This window comes from Suncus etruscus, chromosome 11 (genome assembly GCF_024139225.1).
Source record: "Suncus etruscus isolate mSunEtr1 chromosome 11, mSunEtr1.pri.cur, whole genome shotgun sequence".
In the NCBI taxonomy this organism is placed as follows: Eukaryota; Metazoa; Chordata; class Mammalia; order Eulipotyphla; family Soricidae; genus Suncus; species Suncus etruscus.
The window spans coordinates 10,318,742-10,334,284 of NC_064858.1; the positions used below are offsets into that span (position 1 = coordinate 10,318,742).

Genomic DNA, 15,543 nt, shown 5'->3' on the forward strand with positions numbered 1-15,543 from the left:
CCCCCCAAAAAAAAAACAAATTTCTTGGGTGCAGGCTATCGCAAGAACCATGAAACATAACTCCATCCCCATCCCGGCTCCAGTTCAGCTCAGACCCCTGCCCCCACTCTGGGGGATGTCTGCAGAGGGTCCCATCCCCAGTCCTGCTGCCTTGGGGGTCTGAGTAGTCCCTGTGGGTGAAGCTTCCTCTCCATCTGTCCAGGGGCTACCCTGGACTGCCCTGTGTATGGAAGGAATCTAGCAGATCTTGCAGATCTAGCAGAACATGTCTGCTGTAAGGAAAACATTGCTTCCGTACTCCTCACCTTCTTTTTTTTTTTTTTTTTTTTTGGTTTTTGGGCCACACCCGTTTGCCCGTTTGACGCTCAGGGGTTACTCCTGGCTATGCACTCAGAAATCGCCCCTGGCTTGGGGGGACCATATGGGACGCCGGGGGATCGAACCATGGTCCGTCCTATGCTAGTGCTTGCAAGGTAAACACCTTACCTCTAGCACCACCTTCCCGGCCCCCCCCTTTTTTCTTTTTTTCTTTTTTTTTGGGGGGGGGGGCCACACCCAGCGGTGCTCAGGGGTTCCTCCTGGCTGTCTGCTCAGAAATAGCTCCTGGCAGGCATGGGGGACCATATGGGACACTGGGATTCGAACCAACCACCTTTGGTCCTGGATCGGCTGCTTGCAAGGCAAACGCTGCTGTGCTATCTCTCCGGGCCCACTCCTCACTTTCTAAGTGTTAGGGTGGTAGGGCAAGGCTGCCTCTCCAAATTTGGGGTTATCTCTCTGCTCCACTGGAACTGGGTATATTAGGCAGGTCCCGGAATAATGTGCTCCTGAGTGAAACCATGCAACTTCTTTCCCCAAACTCTGGGTTCCAGGGGTGGCTTGCCAGGCCCAAAGAGTAGATTTGTGCCACTGGAGTGACCTCAGGATCACCTACTGGGCTCTCCTCAATGCTGCCACAGGCAGTGTCCATCCTGCAGGCCTAGTGGCTCTGCCCCCAGGATAACCCCAAAACTCATGGACAGGGGCCAGAAAGATAGCACAGCGGTAGGGTGTTTGCCTTGCATGCAGCCAATCCAGGACAGTTGGTGGTTCGAATCCCAGCATTTTATATGGTCCCCTGAGCCTGCCAGGAGCAATTTCTGAGTGCAGAGCTAGGAGTCACCCCTGAGTGCCTTCAGGTGACCCAAAAACCAAAAACCAAAACCAAAACTCATGGACATTGTTTTTTCAGGGAAGGCCACATCCAGTGGTGCTCTGAGATTACTCCTAGTTCTGTGCTAAGAAGTCACTCCTGGCAGGCTTGGGGGACCTTATGGCATGCCGGGCAGTTAATCCAGGTCAGCAGTAAGGCAAATGTCCTCCCCTTTGTGCTATGGTTCTAGCCCACGTTTCACAGGGAAGAACAAGTCCTAGCATGAGCGTTTAGATAAATGACAGTAGCCCCAGGTCGGGTGCGGGTTGGACTTGGCCCTTGGAACTGAGCTAACGGGACACTGTGTCGAACCAGGGCACCTGGAGCTCAGGTTCAGGCTGTGGCCCACCATGACCTTAGAACCACCAGTTGGGCAGTGGGGACAGGCGGGATGTGCAGGGCAAGGCCTCACTCGGGCTGGACTCAGGGTCTACCCTTTTCTGGGGGACCAGGTCTGGGCTTCCCAACCCCGATCCTCTTGTGAGAACAAGTGGCTCATTTAGGATGCCGCCTGGTCCTGAAGCCCTGGGTGCTCCTGTTATATCTATGGGAAGGGCTCCGTGAGTCCGCAGGAAATCCCACCAATGACTGGGACAAGAACTGGCCCGCTAGAGGCTCGCTGAGACCGGATGGGAGAGAAGCACCCTCTGCAGAAGGCATAGCGGCGTCGAGGGAGCCTCCAGTCAGCCAAGCTCCCACCACAAGGCGCATTTGTGTCAACTTAGGAGCCTGTGGGAAGCTGTGTTCAAGTGAGAACTCCAGAAACCGTGGGCACATGCTTTCACATGGGAACCAGCATTTATATGAGCAACTCAGTGCAGCTATTTTCTTTTTTGGGTTTTTATTTAGGAGGGGAGATCACACCTGGTAGCACTCAGGGGTTACTCCTGGCTCTACGCTCAGAAATCGCTCCTGGCAGATTCGGGGGACCACATGGGATGCCGGGATTTAAACCACCATCCTTCTGCATGCAAGGCAAATGCCTTATCTCCAGCTATCTCTCTGGCCACGCCCAGTGATGCTGAGGGGTTACTCTTGGCTATGTGCTCAGAAATCGCTCCTGGTTTGGGGGACCATATGGGATGCCGGGAATCGAACCCAAGTCTGACCTGGGTCAACCATGTGCAAGGCAAACGCCCTACCGCTGTGCTACCGCTCAGACCCCTCAGCACAGCTATTTTGCAGGGCCCCTATGCGCATCCTGGGGCTCTCCTCTGTGAGTCTCTAATTGGGGACCCACTCAGGCTTTTTCCAAAATGAGCCAATCCAGCCTTTTTGCAAACGTGGCAAAGAAATATCCTGTGTGAACAGCATCAGAAAGTGTGGGCTCCTTCCATGCATGCTCAGACACCTCAACCGGTGCCCTAAAGCATGAGGACATGGGTACAGGGTCACAGAGGAGAGGGTCTTACAGCTCCTTAGCCAGAGGACCCCAAACCCTTGCCAGGTGCTTCCCACCATGAAGACCTCCATCCAGGCTTCCACACTGACTTTCACAGCTTGAAGCACTCCTCCCAGTGTCAGCAGTGTGGCCCAACAGCCTTATCTTCGTCTTCCAGGCTCCTGAGCCCATAGTGGCCCACCCACCCCCTCTGGCCTCCTTTACTTTGCAGCAGGCTAAAAAAAGGCTCTTCTGAGCACTGTAAAGCTCTGGTGCATCAGGACTCCTGCTTCTGGGCCCCTGGGGGAGCTGGACACGTTCCTCTCCCTGGGGAAAGGGGCTTGCAGCTGAGTCTCTGAGGGTGCCCGAACCCACGGGGACCCTCCCCTCTCCAGCTCCGTGGCAGGGTCTGGCAGAGAAGCCACGACTCGTGGGGCGCCCCGAGTGGGCGGGGTGCGGGGCGGCGCTTCTGCAGGACTGGGCGGCGACTGCAGGGACGCCAGGAGGGATGCAGACGAGGAGCCCCCAGATGGGTCTGCGCCCCCGGTGGGGCTCGTCCCCGTCCTCGACGCTCAGCCCGCCTTCCTGCTGGAGCCGCATCCAGGATTCGGCCTTTAACATGCCGAGGCCGCTGCGGCTTTGCTCACTGTCCCGCTCGGCCGCCGCCGCTGCCCCTGGCCCGGCGCTGACTCAGCGGCTGCGGGGCCACCCGCACCCGGGCCGGGTGGGGACCCCGCCAGGGCCGTGCCCGTCCAGCCGGTGCAGGAAAGTGTCGGGCAGCGATCCGGCCCCCCGGGTCGACCCACCAAGCCGGCCGCTGGGGCCAGGTAAGAACCGAACTGCAGGAGTAGCGAGCTGGGCACCCCTTGGGCAGGGTCTGGTCCCAGGGCAGGGGTGGTGGCGAGTGCGGGGCGCGCGGTGCTGGGACCAACGTCTCCAGCTACAAGCCTTGAGGTCCCCGGGGAGCCTGGCACCCTCGGTCTGGAGGGGTGCTGGGGGCGAAGCCAAGTTCAAGTTAGAAATTTTAATTTACCCCCCACCACCACCACCTCCCAGGTCACCCTCTCGGTGGGACCCAGTGGGGGGCCTGAGATGTTTCTCTTGGCTGCCAGAGGTCACAGTGGCAAAAAACTTCTAGGGAAAGTTAAGTCGCCTCTGCCAGTCTCTTTCCCTCCTGCCCAGCTCAGGTCTCCACTCTGGAAAACCAGGTCCAAATATGGGGTCTTGGGCGGGAAATTCAGGGGTATGTCCTGGAGCTAAATCTTATCATTTTCCTGCCTGCAGGAAGGTTCTGGAAGGGAAGATTGGTTAGGAAAGACATACAGGGGCTGCCTCTGTTGCTTTAGATCCTCAAACGGGTTCCTGGGGGGTAAGATGGGGGGAGGTTCCTTCTAAGGCAAGATTTCTCTGCCCTGGTAGCACCGGCCACAGATTTGTAGGTGGTGAAAGATACCTCTTGCCCTCCCCTCGGGGACCCCATAAAGTCTGACACAATCTTTGGGAATCTCCCTGTGGGACCAGGAGCCCCCCGTTGCTGTTCAGGCGTCTGGGCCATGGACACATTTGCAGATGGAGTTGGACCAAGGCCCCATTTCCAGGAACGCTGGCAGAGGCTCGTGCCAGCCCGTGGTGGCCAGAGAGGCAGGGACCGGCGCATCCAGTTCATCTCCGGGGAGTCGCTCTGCAGGGCATGGAGGCTGCATTTAGATGCCAAAGCCCTCAGACACACACCATGCCCAGCCCCACTCTCCTTATCCACATCAGTTTTTCAGGTTGTGTTGGTGGTTTCTACATTAACCGCAAGTCACGGGCGTATGTGTGTCAGATGGCGCCTCTAGGCTCAGTTAAGTTCAGAAAATCACGGTGGATCCCAAGGGGCTGAGAAGGACCTGGAGGGGGCTGGACGGGGTGGTTCTGGAAACCAGAAGGTCCCTTAGCCAACCTGGGGGCCAGAGGAGGGGCCAGGACGTTGGGAGCAAGAGAAGTGTCAGTTCCTGTTCTCTAGCTTCTTCTTCCCACAAACGTGAGTGCTCTGGCCCCAGCCCCAGTTCTGGGTCTCACCAAGCTCTGCATTTGTGCGCCCTCCCCTGACTGAATCGGGGGAACTAGCCAAAATCATATACCGAGGGGGGAATCACAGAAGTGAGTGAGTCCCAGTCCAGGTGGCCCTGGTGGGTGGTACCAGTTCTAGCCCCAGTCTTGGGAGTGGCCCCTCAGACCCACCAAGTTCCAGAGAAACATCCAGGCAGGGAAATGTAGGTGCTGTGGGCTGAGGCCCCACCCATCGGGCAGGCGCCTCACGCTTTGCTGAGCCAGGTTCTGGGTTCCCTGTGTCAGAGCTGCAGCTGCTGCAGAACCCCGCCCTCCCACCCAGGACACACAGCGGGACGGTGGACAGTACAGGGTGCAAGTACTCAGGCCAGTCACCACAATCTCACTCTGTCCTGCATCAACTGTCGGGTGTGACGGGGTAAGAACAGGCAGGGGTTGCTCCCGGCAGGCTGCTCAAGGGCTGTTCTTGTGTAGGCAGATGGGTATGATTTTTCGCTCATTCACAGCAAACCTGGGCTGTGAGGGTCCTGAAGAGGAGTATGTGAAGCTCTAAGTCTCCCCATGTCCCCAGGATGCTTCCTCATGGTGGGCCCTGGACTCTGCTGCTCAGGTGTTTTTCTTTGACAGTACCGCTGAAAACCCAATTGTCACCGGGAAATTTCTCAGGGTTCCGCCACTGGGCTGAGAGTTCTGGGGACAGCTGGGCCCAGGATGTGAGACCCTGGCGCCGTCCATGCCCAGAGAGAGCTTCTGTAGGACCCCAAGCCTCACTCCCAGCCCAGTCTCTTCCCGTGCATGGCCCACTGCCACTGACTTATTTCCCGAACCAAGTGTCTGGCTGACAGATGCCTCAGAAGGTCCCTCCGCTCGGGACGCAGATGAGAATGTTCTCTGCACAGCTGCCTGCTCTGCAGGGGTCAGAACTGCTAGTCCCTGGGCCGGAGAGAGAGCACTGCGGTAAGGCGTTTGCCTTGAACGTAGCTGATACAGGACAGATGGGGGTTCGAATCCTGGCATCCCATATGGTCCCCCGAGACTGCTAGGAGCGATATTTGAGCGCAAAGCCAGGAGTAACCCTGGGCAGCGCCGGGTATGACTAAAAACAAACAAACAAACAAAAAAAACAAAACAAGGGCCCGGAGAGATAGCATAGCGGCATTTGCCTTGCAAGCAGCTGATCCAGAACGAAAGGTGGTTGGTTCGAATCCCGGTGTCCCATATGGTCCCCCGTGCCTGCCAGGAGCTATTTCTGAGCAGATAGCCAGGAGTAACCCCTGAGCAACGCCGGGTGTGGCCCAAAAAACAAACAAACAAAAAAAACAAAACAAAAACAAACAAAAACAAAAAACAGAACTGGTAGTCCCCAAGTTCCTTATCCAAGGGGGATGCGGCAGCCTATGGGCTGGTGAGCAGGGTGGGGAACCAGGCTCCAGGAAGGGGATTTCAAAGGCCCAGCGGTAGGACAAAAGAGGGGATGTCAGGGTAGTTTGGGGGCGGGGGCAGCAGAGCTACCTTTAGCTAGGCTCCAGATAGAGGTTAGGTTAAAGAAGCAACTGGGACTCGGTTTCCCCTGCAATCAGGTGCTCTGCTCCCTGTGCTCAGTCCCACAAGGTCATGCAAAAGTGCATGAGCGCATGCTGTAACAGCAGAAAGTGGGGGCTGGCCGTGGTCAACTGCACATCACTGTTCTGGGACACGGGGGCATTCTTGGGGCATCCAGAGCATAAGCTCAGACCTGGGCACCCAGTTGCATGTGTGATTCCAGTTTCTAGGGTTAGTTTTTTGCTTTTTTTCTTGGGGGAGGGGGCAATGTGTGCATTTGCACTCAGTGCTCACTCCCAGCTCTATGCTTAAGTCTCACTCTGTGCTCTGTGCTCAATGATCAATCGTGGCTCTGTGCTCAGGGCTCTCTCCGGGCAGGGACTGAGGGACCCAACGTGGCTCCAATAGTCCTAACCCTGCAGGGACCCCCTGTTGTTGCCCACAGGGCTCCTGCAGGTGGAAGATGGTCACAGCCAGCTCTGAGCACCCCCGCCATGGACACGCCCACCCCCGAACCCCCATACCTGGACGTAGACAAGGGACTGACAGTGGCCTGCTTCGTCTTCCTCTGCTTCTTCCTGCTGCTAATGATCGTCCGCTGCGCAAAGGTCATCATGGACCCCTACAGCGCCATACCCACCTCCACCTGGGAGGAGCAACACCTGGACGACTGAACCCCCGAGCTAGGCAGGGAAGAGAGGTGGCCGCAGAACATGGACAAGGGGTCTGACTCAGAACTGACTGCACTCACCACAGCACCGCAGTTCACTCACTGGGAAAGACACAAGTCAGAACTGGAGACCCCTGAACTCCCGGGAGCCCCGTTTTCCCAGCCCAGTCTGGGGGGATTGACTATCTCCCTATAGTCAATTCTGTGCAATTGGAAATTTGGGGACATGCAAAGAGAAGGGGAGCTGCCCCGTTAACCCCTCCAGGCTGCCTAGTCTTCACTCCGCAGAGCCCTGCAAAGGCTTCCTTCTCCCTGAACTGCAGGACCCCCAGGTCCTGCCCCAGAGCTCAGCCCTCCCTGGAGCCACCTGCCCCCACTCTCAGGACAGCCAGCACCCACACAGGAGGCTCTGGGGTGACAGATGGGAGGCACAGACCAACAGCCTGGCCTGCAGTGGGTCTGTTGTGCCTAGAAGGGCCTATGGGGTGCTGGGAGAAAATGGAGCACGCAGAGTCTGAAGCAGCGCTGCTACCCTGCCCTGTAGAACAAGAAAAGCTGCTCTGTGCTCCAGCCCAGTGTGTCCTGCAGACTCAGACACCTCCAAGACCCCCCGGGCTCCCCCAACTCACAAACACATCCACATGCTCCAGGGTTCAGCTCTATAAGCAGGGACCCCACAATTCCCTCCTGCTACACGGGTGCAGCGCCAGAGCTCCGTGATGCACCAAAGACCAGGGACCACTCAGACCATTCAGGATATGCACCACGTACTTTATTGCTCATAGAGGGGAGACTGTTATGGGAGGTTCAGAGCTCCCCGCAGTACATAGGGACCTTATGCCGGTGACAGGGCAGGCAGCACCTTCCCAGTGCACTGGCCAAAGCCAATGCGGTAGCCGTTCCCCTGGCAGTAGCCTAGAAGAGAGGGTGGGTGGTTCAATGCTCAGTGTGTAGGGGCAGGGGAGGATGGTGGGGGGAGCAGGGAGGAGAGTGGGGAGGGTGGTAGAGGATCGGGGAGCAGGGGAGGATGATAGGGGAGCAGGGGATGGACATCTCAGTCACAGGGCCTGCTGCCAATTTGGGCACCAGCGGGCCCGGAGAGATAGCACAGTGGCGTTTGCCTTGCAAGCAGCCGATCCAGGACCAAAGGTGGTTGGTTCAAATCCCGGTGTCCCATAGGGTCCCCCGTGCCTGCCAGGAGCTATTTCTGAGCAGCCAGGAGTAACCCCTGAGCAATACCGGGTGTGGGCCAAAAACCAAAAAAAAAAAAAAACAAACAAACAAACCAATTTGGGCACCAGCTCAGAGAATGACAAGCAGGCTCAGGGTCCTGTGACCCAAGAGGTGGCCTGGGAGTGGCTGGCGTCTAGCAAGAGGCCGAGGGCACAGTAAGCAGGAACACAGGCAGGCATCTTACCTGTGATGACCACCTCGTCCCCATCCAGCAGGAACTTCCTGGTCTGTCCACCACCCAGTGCCACGGCCTTGGTGCCCCTCCAAGACAGCTCGAGCAGGGACCCGAAGCTCTCAGGCTCCTTCCAGAGGGAGGACAGTGTGAGCCTGGCAGCCGCAGCCCAGTACCATAGGGCCCAACCTGATGCTCCCTCCTGAAGCTCCACATTAATGCTCCCTCCTGATACTCCACTTTAGTTCTCCCTCCTGGTGTTCCACCTTGGTGCTCCTACCTGCTGGTTCCCTGCCATGCACCCAGAACCAGGCTCCCAGCCATGCTCATTGCTCATTGCTCAGCTGGCACCCCAGATGCCCAGAGGCCCTGCCGACCTACATCCAGGTAACCCGAGATCTGGAATTGGGACAGCCCGGCCCGCAGGGCAGAGCTGGTTATTTTTGGGCTCCGGAACACAGTTAGTATAAAAGGAAGGAAAATGTCCCATACCCTGGGGTTGCGTCCCCAGTGGTATTCCCCCAATTCCTAGAGCAAGTGCAGTCCAGGCGCTGCACATTCCACATCTTGCCTACACCCTCAGGCAGGGGTACAGCTGCTAGGTGGGGTATGGGGTGAACCATAGCAGACATAGCTGCACTGAGCCCAGCCATGCAGCTACTAGGAGCAACTGGGGAAGGATCTCTAAGGCGCGGGTGGGATCCAACTCAGGGCTCTGTGTCCCTCTCAGGCTCCATATTGCTCCCAGGCTCCGTGTCCCCCAGGACTCCGTGTCCCTCCTTCCATCCACTCACCGGACCACTGATGGTCCCAGATGCCAGCAGATCTCCGGGCCGGAGGTTGCAGCCATTGACAGTGTGGTGTGTCAGCTGCTGTAGCATTGTCCAGTACATGTGCTGCGGGCAGAGGTCGTGTGGGCTGGGCAGGCACAAGTCCTAGGTCGTGCCACCTCACACACTCCTGATCTCTACTCAGCCCGCCTCCTCTAGAAAGCACTCCCTGACTGCCAGGCTCACTGCTCAGCTCCATAGCTTGCATATGGAGCAGGAGCAGCTCTCCCCATGCACAATTTCTATGGCTCTCCGGCTTCCATTTGGGCAGAGCCAGTCCTCACCCCCATGCGGGAAACAGGGGCCTGAAGTACAGTTACCTTAAAATTGGACCTGCAGATAGTGGCCGGCTGGCTCATGCCCTCTCCTGGTGGGGAAAGTGACCATGAGTGCCCCCAGCTCTGGGGGGAGGCATCAGATCTTCTGCCCAGAATCCCACAGTCTCTAAAAGAATCTGAGAACCCTGAGCTCCCAGGGACCAGAACAACCTCCTCCTGCATGCAGTCCCTGGAATTTGTTTCCTTTCCACCCCTCCATCACAGTGCTCCCACAGTCACTCAGCCCAGTGGTCCTCACTGTCACCCCCATGGCGGGATGACAGGAAGGTGGCAGGAAGGAAGCAAGATTGAGGCTCTGAGAACTGTGGGGTGGGGAACTGCAGATTGTGCTCCTGGCATCCAGGGCACCTCTTCCTCTTCCTGTCTTGGTCACCATGTCTGAGAGCAGCAGCTTCCCAGGCTTTGTACTGCAGGAAGTCCTGGTTCATGGCCCTTCCCCTGCACCAGGGGACACCAGGAGTCTCCCCATACCGAGGACCCGCCCAAGACTAGCCTGGAAGCATGAGGGGAAGGAAACTAGGCAGAAACGATGTTGGCCACAGGTCTCTCAGGAACCCCAGACTCAGGACCCCCAGCCCCAGCCCCCCCTGACTCAGGACCCCCGAGACTGAGGACTGCAGACTCAGGATACTCCAGACTCAGGGCCCCTGGATTCTACATTACCTTTCACGGCGACCGAGAGGTGGATGTCGAAAGTGTAAGGCTGGCTGTGGCGCAGATACGGCAGGGGCTTGGGGTCCTGAGGGGGGCAGATGAAGGATGAGGAGCCTGCAGTGGGGCTGGTGCCAGCTCTAGGCGCAGGGTGGTTGCCAGGCTGGGGGGTCCTCGCGGCAGCAGCCATGGGAGGCCAGTGCAGGGACTAAGCCTGCCCCAAGACCTCCCTTCAGAGCACCAGGAAGCAGGTTAGCCACTGGCTCCCCCCAAGTCCAGATTTTCTGGCTTCTGATGCGTTCCCAGGGGACATTCAGGACTGAGCCTCAACCACAGTGCTGAGGGCCACAGGAAACAGCTTTAGACTGATCCATGCAGGAGGGTGGGGGGGTGAGTACTGGGGACAGGCAGAGGTGTGGGACAGACCAGAGCTCCCTACCTGCTCCGGGTTGGGCACAGCGAAGGGCATGAGGGCGTCCATTGGCACCACCCAGGGGGAGATGGTGGTCCCAAAGCTCTTCCCCAGGAAGGGGCCCAGAGGCACGTATTCCCACTTCTGGATGTCCCGGGCTGCAGGGAAGACACAGCTGAGCCCGAGCCCACCCTGTACCCACTGTCACTGCCCCGTCCTTCCCACACTGCACCACACCTACCACTCCAGTCATTCATGAGGACCATCCCGAAGATGTGGTCCTGGGCCTTGGAGATGGGGACAGGTTCCCCAAACTTGTTCCCGGGGCCAACAAAGAAAGCCTGGGGGGGGATGGCGTGCGGGAAACACAGGGGTGAATGTGAGATGCTGGAGGGCAAAGGTCAGGGTGCTCCTTCCCCCATTGTGCCCCATATACTAGACTATGATAGCCAGGAGAGCCCACAGGCTACGAGGCTTCAGCCAGGAACACAACACTTGCCCCACTCACCATCTCTAGCTCAATATCCAGGAGTTTGCAGGGGCCGTACACAGGGGGCTGGGCTGCAAAAGACCAGAGAGGTCTGGTAAGCAAGCACTTCAGGAGGTGCCTGGGCACACGGGCAGCTTCATGTGCCCCAGGAGGCTAAGGACACATAGTACATGCCCAGCGAGGCTGCAGGAACACAGGTCAGAACATGGGCCCCAGGAGGCTGCAGGTACAGTAACCAGAGCTTGTGCCTCTGGAGTCCTGGAGCACAGAGACCAGAGCACTTGGGCCAACCCTACTCACACTCATCGGGTCTCATCTGCCCCATGGGCCTGCGGATCGGAGTGCCGGACACCACCACGGAGGATGCGCGGCCATGGTAGCCCACGGGCAGGTGCAGCCTGCAGAGGGGTCAAGTCAGGGTCTTGCGCTGTCCCCGACACTGGGTCACAGCCAGAGCCAAGGCACAAGTGAGGGCAAAAGTCACTGGGACGCGGTGCCTCAAAGGGCTGAGTGCCTGAATGAGCCTGGCCCTGGGCATTTATCATGTGAACCTGGGCACTGGCCAGCGTGACCCTGCTGACCCCCAGTACCACTGCCTTGTCAGGCCAGAGCACCAGACCCCAGAGCCTCGTGGTCTGGCCAAGTATCTAGTATCAGGGCTCTGGAGAGACTCCATGGCCCTCTGAGCACGGTTGGGAACCTCCTCCCACACTGCAGACAAGGCCACCAAGTGTCTGTGGAGAGGAAGGACAGTCCATCCCATGAACAGCTACATTGTATCTGCAAGTGGGGACCTGGGGGAGGACTCAGGGGACCTTGGGGTTACTAAGGGAGGGCTGAGTACGCAGGGAGGGTTCAAGGGAGGACTTAGAAGGTCCAGGGAGGACATAGGACTCATGAAGGACTCAGAGGGCTCAAGACTTGGGGAGGACTCAAGGAGAGCTCAGAACACTCCCAACACCTAGGCCTGGCCCAACAGTGTCTCACTCACTGAAGCTCCCACAGAGAAGCAGTGTCTGCTTATGGCCACCTGGGCTCAGCTGCCCTATGGCCACTGTCCTGTACTGGGATGCACTTGGCATGTGCGGGGCTGCGAGTGCCCATAGCACAACATCTGTCAAAGGGCACATTCCTGGCAAGACCACAGCCTAGCGTGGCCTTGACTGGGCCAAGAGGCACCATAGCCCGCCCGCTCTCCAGCCGGCACTGCTGCCTGTGATCTGTGTCCACCACAGCCAGTCCATCTCCCGAGGGAACATTGTGGCGTGACAAGGCCATGAGATGCCCATCTGCCAAGTACAAGGAAACCCTACAGCACTGGCCCCCAGGGGCAGAGGGAGGCAGAGCTAAGATGTGTCCCCTGATCCCACGCCCCACACCGACGTACCAGTTGGGCATGAGTGCATTTTCCTTGCCTCTGAACATTATGCCCACATTGACCGCATGCTGCCGGGAGGAGTAAAAATCTGTGTAGTCCCCTGCAGAGAGACAGGCCATGGTGTGAACAAAGAAAAGGTGGTCCTGGGAATATAGCCCAAAGCCTGCAGCCTCAGGAGTGTGTCTTTCTTGCTCTGACTATGGCAGGGAAGGCCCTGTCCCCAACCTAGCTGCTGACCTGCCCCCATGCACCAGTAACCCTCACCCTCTGGGGTCCAAGCTTTCATGGGCCATGCCCAGCAGTACAGAAAGTCAGCATGTTCCAGCCCAGGGCACAATTCAGATTTGAAAAACAGACTGGGGCACTCAGTTGCCTCACTGGGCTCCACCTGCTTGTGCTTCTGACAGTCATGCATGGGACTTAGCTGGCAGAGGGCTGGGCAGGTGACTATGAGCCTAATGACCTCGTGTCCAGGGCCAGGCAGGGACCACACTCACCGATGGCAGCTGGAAGGTGCATCTTGGCGATCGCCTGGGCTGTGAATGCCCTGAAATGCACAAGCAGGGTTTTGGGGGACCTGCAGAGGCCCCCTCCATGGCCAACCCTGCCTGCCCACCGTCCTCACCGCCGCCGGAGCTCCAGGTCATCCCGTAGCTTAGCCTGGCCAGCTGAGAGCAAGTCCTTCAGGGTCGCTCGAGCCTCCTTCCAGGCCGCAGGGCCCAGTCCCATGAAGCTGTTGAGTGTTGGCTGGACCAGAATGGGGACATAGTGGGCACAGAGACCCCAGGGCTGGCTCCCCTGTGGCCCTACACAAGTAGTGGTCTAATGACCACTACCCATGCCTCGTATGTGCAGGATGTCAAGCCTTGTCCACCCTATATGCAGGTTCTGGGGCAGCTGTTCCCGCTCCAGAAGGAAGCATGGGAATGACGTGTGCAGATCAGCTGGGTGCTGTGAGAAAGTTGGGGCAGACACACTGACCGGGCCCCCGTTTGTTGTGGCCCCCAACACAGGACACAGGAGCTGGTACCTCATCGAAGACGGCCTGGTGCTGGGAGAGGATGGGCCCAGTGAAGAGGTGCTTGATGACGCTGAGGTCCAGGATCTGGTCACCAATGGCCACACCAATTCTTGGTCTTGGCTGGGAAGAACAAGCACATGAACATCTGCAAAGTTCAGGCACTCAGATGGGGCCTAGCAGATACTCTGGGTCCCCCAAATGTCACTGTGAACATGCAGAGCAGCCTGGGACATCCAGGCTGGCCACGTGTTCTCCTCCTATCCAGAGGTCCTCACAGCCGGGCTCCCACTCGCATTACTGTCATCTCCATGAGCCTCAGTTTCCCCAACATCAGTATGGGGCAGCCTAGAGCATAAGAGGCTCTCTGAAGGCCATGAGCACCCAGACCCTTTCCTGTCCCTTTGCTCTGCCCCTGAGTTAGTCCCAAAGGGCCTGGTTACACCTGGGAAGTGGGTATCTATGCACCTGAAGCCCACCAGCAGGACCAGGGAGGGTATGGGGTGTTGGTGGTGAGGGAATTGGCTAAGGTTTAAGCAGGTACAGACTGTTTGAAGTCCTTGCAACATCTGCCTGTTGTGAAACCACTGGCTGCCTCACCGCGGCCATGTGTCAGGCTCAGGGGTGTCCAGCCAGGCCTGTCCCAAGCACCTTTCCTGAGACGCCAAGGGAGTGGTCAACTCTGGGGGATCTGGGGTCTAGGGCCCAGGGGCCCAGGGGCCCAGGGGCCCAGGGTTGGCTCTGCTGGTCCTGAGTACAGGCCCCTTCATTTAAAACACTGCTGCTTGTGAAAGCTAGAAAGTGTGTGTGTGTGTGTGTGTGTGTGTGTGTGTGTGTGTGTGTGTGTGAGAATTGTCAAAGAACACAGAGGCAGGCCAGTGCTCAGAAGGCATTTACTGTCCCATTTCTGGCCCCTGGTCACCCACAGCCCCGAAGCCCAATGTCCCAGCTCCAGCGTGGGAGAGATGCGGGTGGGTGGATCCCCGTGTGGACGGGGCGAACGGAGTCGAAGGGTCACAGGGAGAGAGGGGCCTGAGGGGACAGGGACACGAGGAGACAAGACACTATGGGACGGGTACACGCGGGGACAGGGATAGGGGTAGGGACACACAGGGATAAAGACACTGCGGGATAGGGACACACAGGAACAGGACACTGGGATAGGGAGACACGCGGGAACTCGGCACGTGGGGGAACAGGGCACCGGGGAGGGGGCCAAGCGCTCACGTTGACATCGGTGGAGAACACGCCGTAGGGCAGGTTGTGGATGGGGAAGTCCGAGTCTGCGGCCACTGGGACGAAGGACATGGCGATCAGCGGGTCGGGCCGGGTGGCGAGCGGAGGAAGCGGCGAGCAGAGAAGACAACAGCAGGCCCGGCAGTGGGGCAGATCGGAACCCCGAGGACTCTGCACCTGGGCCGGGCCCGCCCCATCCGGCCCCTCTGCCTTGGCCCATGGCCTAGGACTCTGGCCCGGCCCCCGGCCCGCCCCTATTAGCTTGGGCCCACGCGACTGGTCCGATCCTGTAGTCACACCCCCGTGGCCTTGACCTATCCAAAAGGGCCCGTCCTGCAAGGCCCGCCCAGATTTAGTCTAACCACACAGCTGGCCCGCCCCGCGGTCTCAACCAATTCAAACAGGCTCCCCCGGGCTGGACACGCCTCCACGGGTACCACGCCTCCCTCCCTAAATCCTGGGTCCAGCTTGATGGATGGATACACTGGATGGATGCGGTTGCATCTATTATCTTGAAGACCCGGGTCTTTAAGGCTGCCATGAGCGGTACCAGCCTTCTCTGGGGTCAGTCCCGGGTCTCAGCCCAATACAACAGGTGGACACGTGGCAGGAGGACATGCATAGGCAGCCCCCCATCCCTCTCTCGCACAGGCTCTGGTGGAGGGGCTGCAGCTTGAATACTGGATGCTGAGCTGCCTGCATGGAGTGGAGCTCCAGCAGGACACTAGACAGACCTCACGGCAGACTTGCAGGGGGTTGGTAGGGATGTCAGAGGGCTTGAGCCACCCTGTCAGGCTAGGCCGCTTGGTTATGGATGATACCATGCTGTGCATGTGTACATGCATGCCTGACACGAATGTGCCCTGTGTTTGCATGTCACATGAATATGCTGTGTAGCAGGTGAATGAGTAATGGGTGAACTGGTGAGAAGCTCCAGGACCTCTGCCA

The 15,543-nt window shown here is 58.4% G+C and overlaps 3 protein-coding genes across 4 annotated transcripts in view; 1 reads left to right on the forward strand and 2 right to left on the reverse strand.

Moving 5' to 3' along the window:
• The window catches only part of ARNT2 (aryl hydrocarbon receptor nuclear translocator 2), an 83,889-nt gene that overhangs the window by 31,712 nt on the left and 36,634 nt on the right, over nt 1-15,543 (reverse strand). The window lies entirely within an intron of this gene.
• On the forward strand, nt 2,980-7,101 carry CTXND1 (cortexin domain containing 1). 2 transcript variants are annotated; one of them, XM_049783690.1, is made up of 3 exons: nt 2,980-3,400; nt 3,858-3,942; nt 6,613-7,101. In XM_049783690.1, the coding sequence occupies exon 3, from the start codon at nt 6,662-6,664 to the stop codon at nt 6,839-6,841; it is 180 nt and encodes a 59-aa protein (XP_049639647.1). In that variant the 5' UTR covers nt 2,980-3,400; nt 3,858-3,942; nt 6,613-6,661; the 3' UTR covers nt 6,842-7,101. The 2 variants fall into 2 exon arrangements, with proteins under 2 accessions (XP_049639647.1, XP_049639646.1); XM_049783689.1 differs by lacking the exon at nt 3,858-3,942 and having other exon boundaries at nt 2,987-3,400.
• FAH (fumarylacetoacetate hydrolase) lies at nt 7,588-14,811 on the reverse strand. The gene is made up of 14 exons (XM_049783672.1): nt 14,587-14,811; nt 13,372-13,482; nt 12,967-13,088; nt 12,839-12,888; nt 12,351-12,441; nt 11,264-11,361; nt 10,982-11,034; nt 10,715-10,814; nt 10,501-10,631; nt 10,074-10,149; nt 9,393-9,439; nt 9,037-9,138; nt 8,255-8,372; nt 7,588-7,752 (listed from the first exon to the last, which is right to left on the reverse strand). Exons 1-14 carry the CDS (start codon nt 14,665-14,667, stop codon nt 7,673-7,675), a joined length of 1,260 nt encoding a protein of 419 aa, XP_049639629.1. The 5' UTR covers nt 14,668-14,811; the 3' UTR covers nt 7,588-7,672.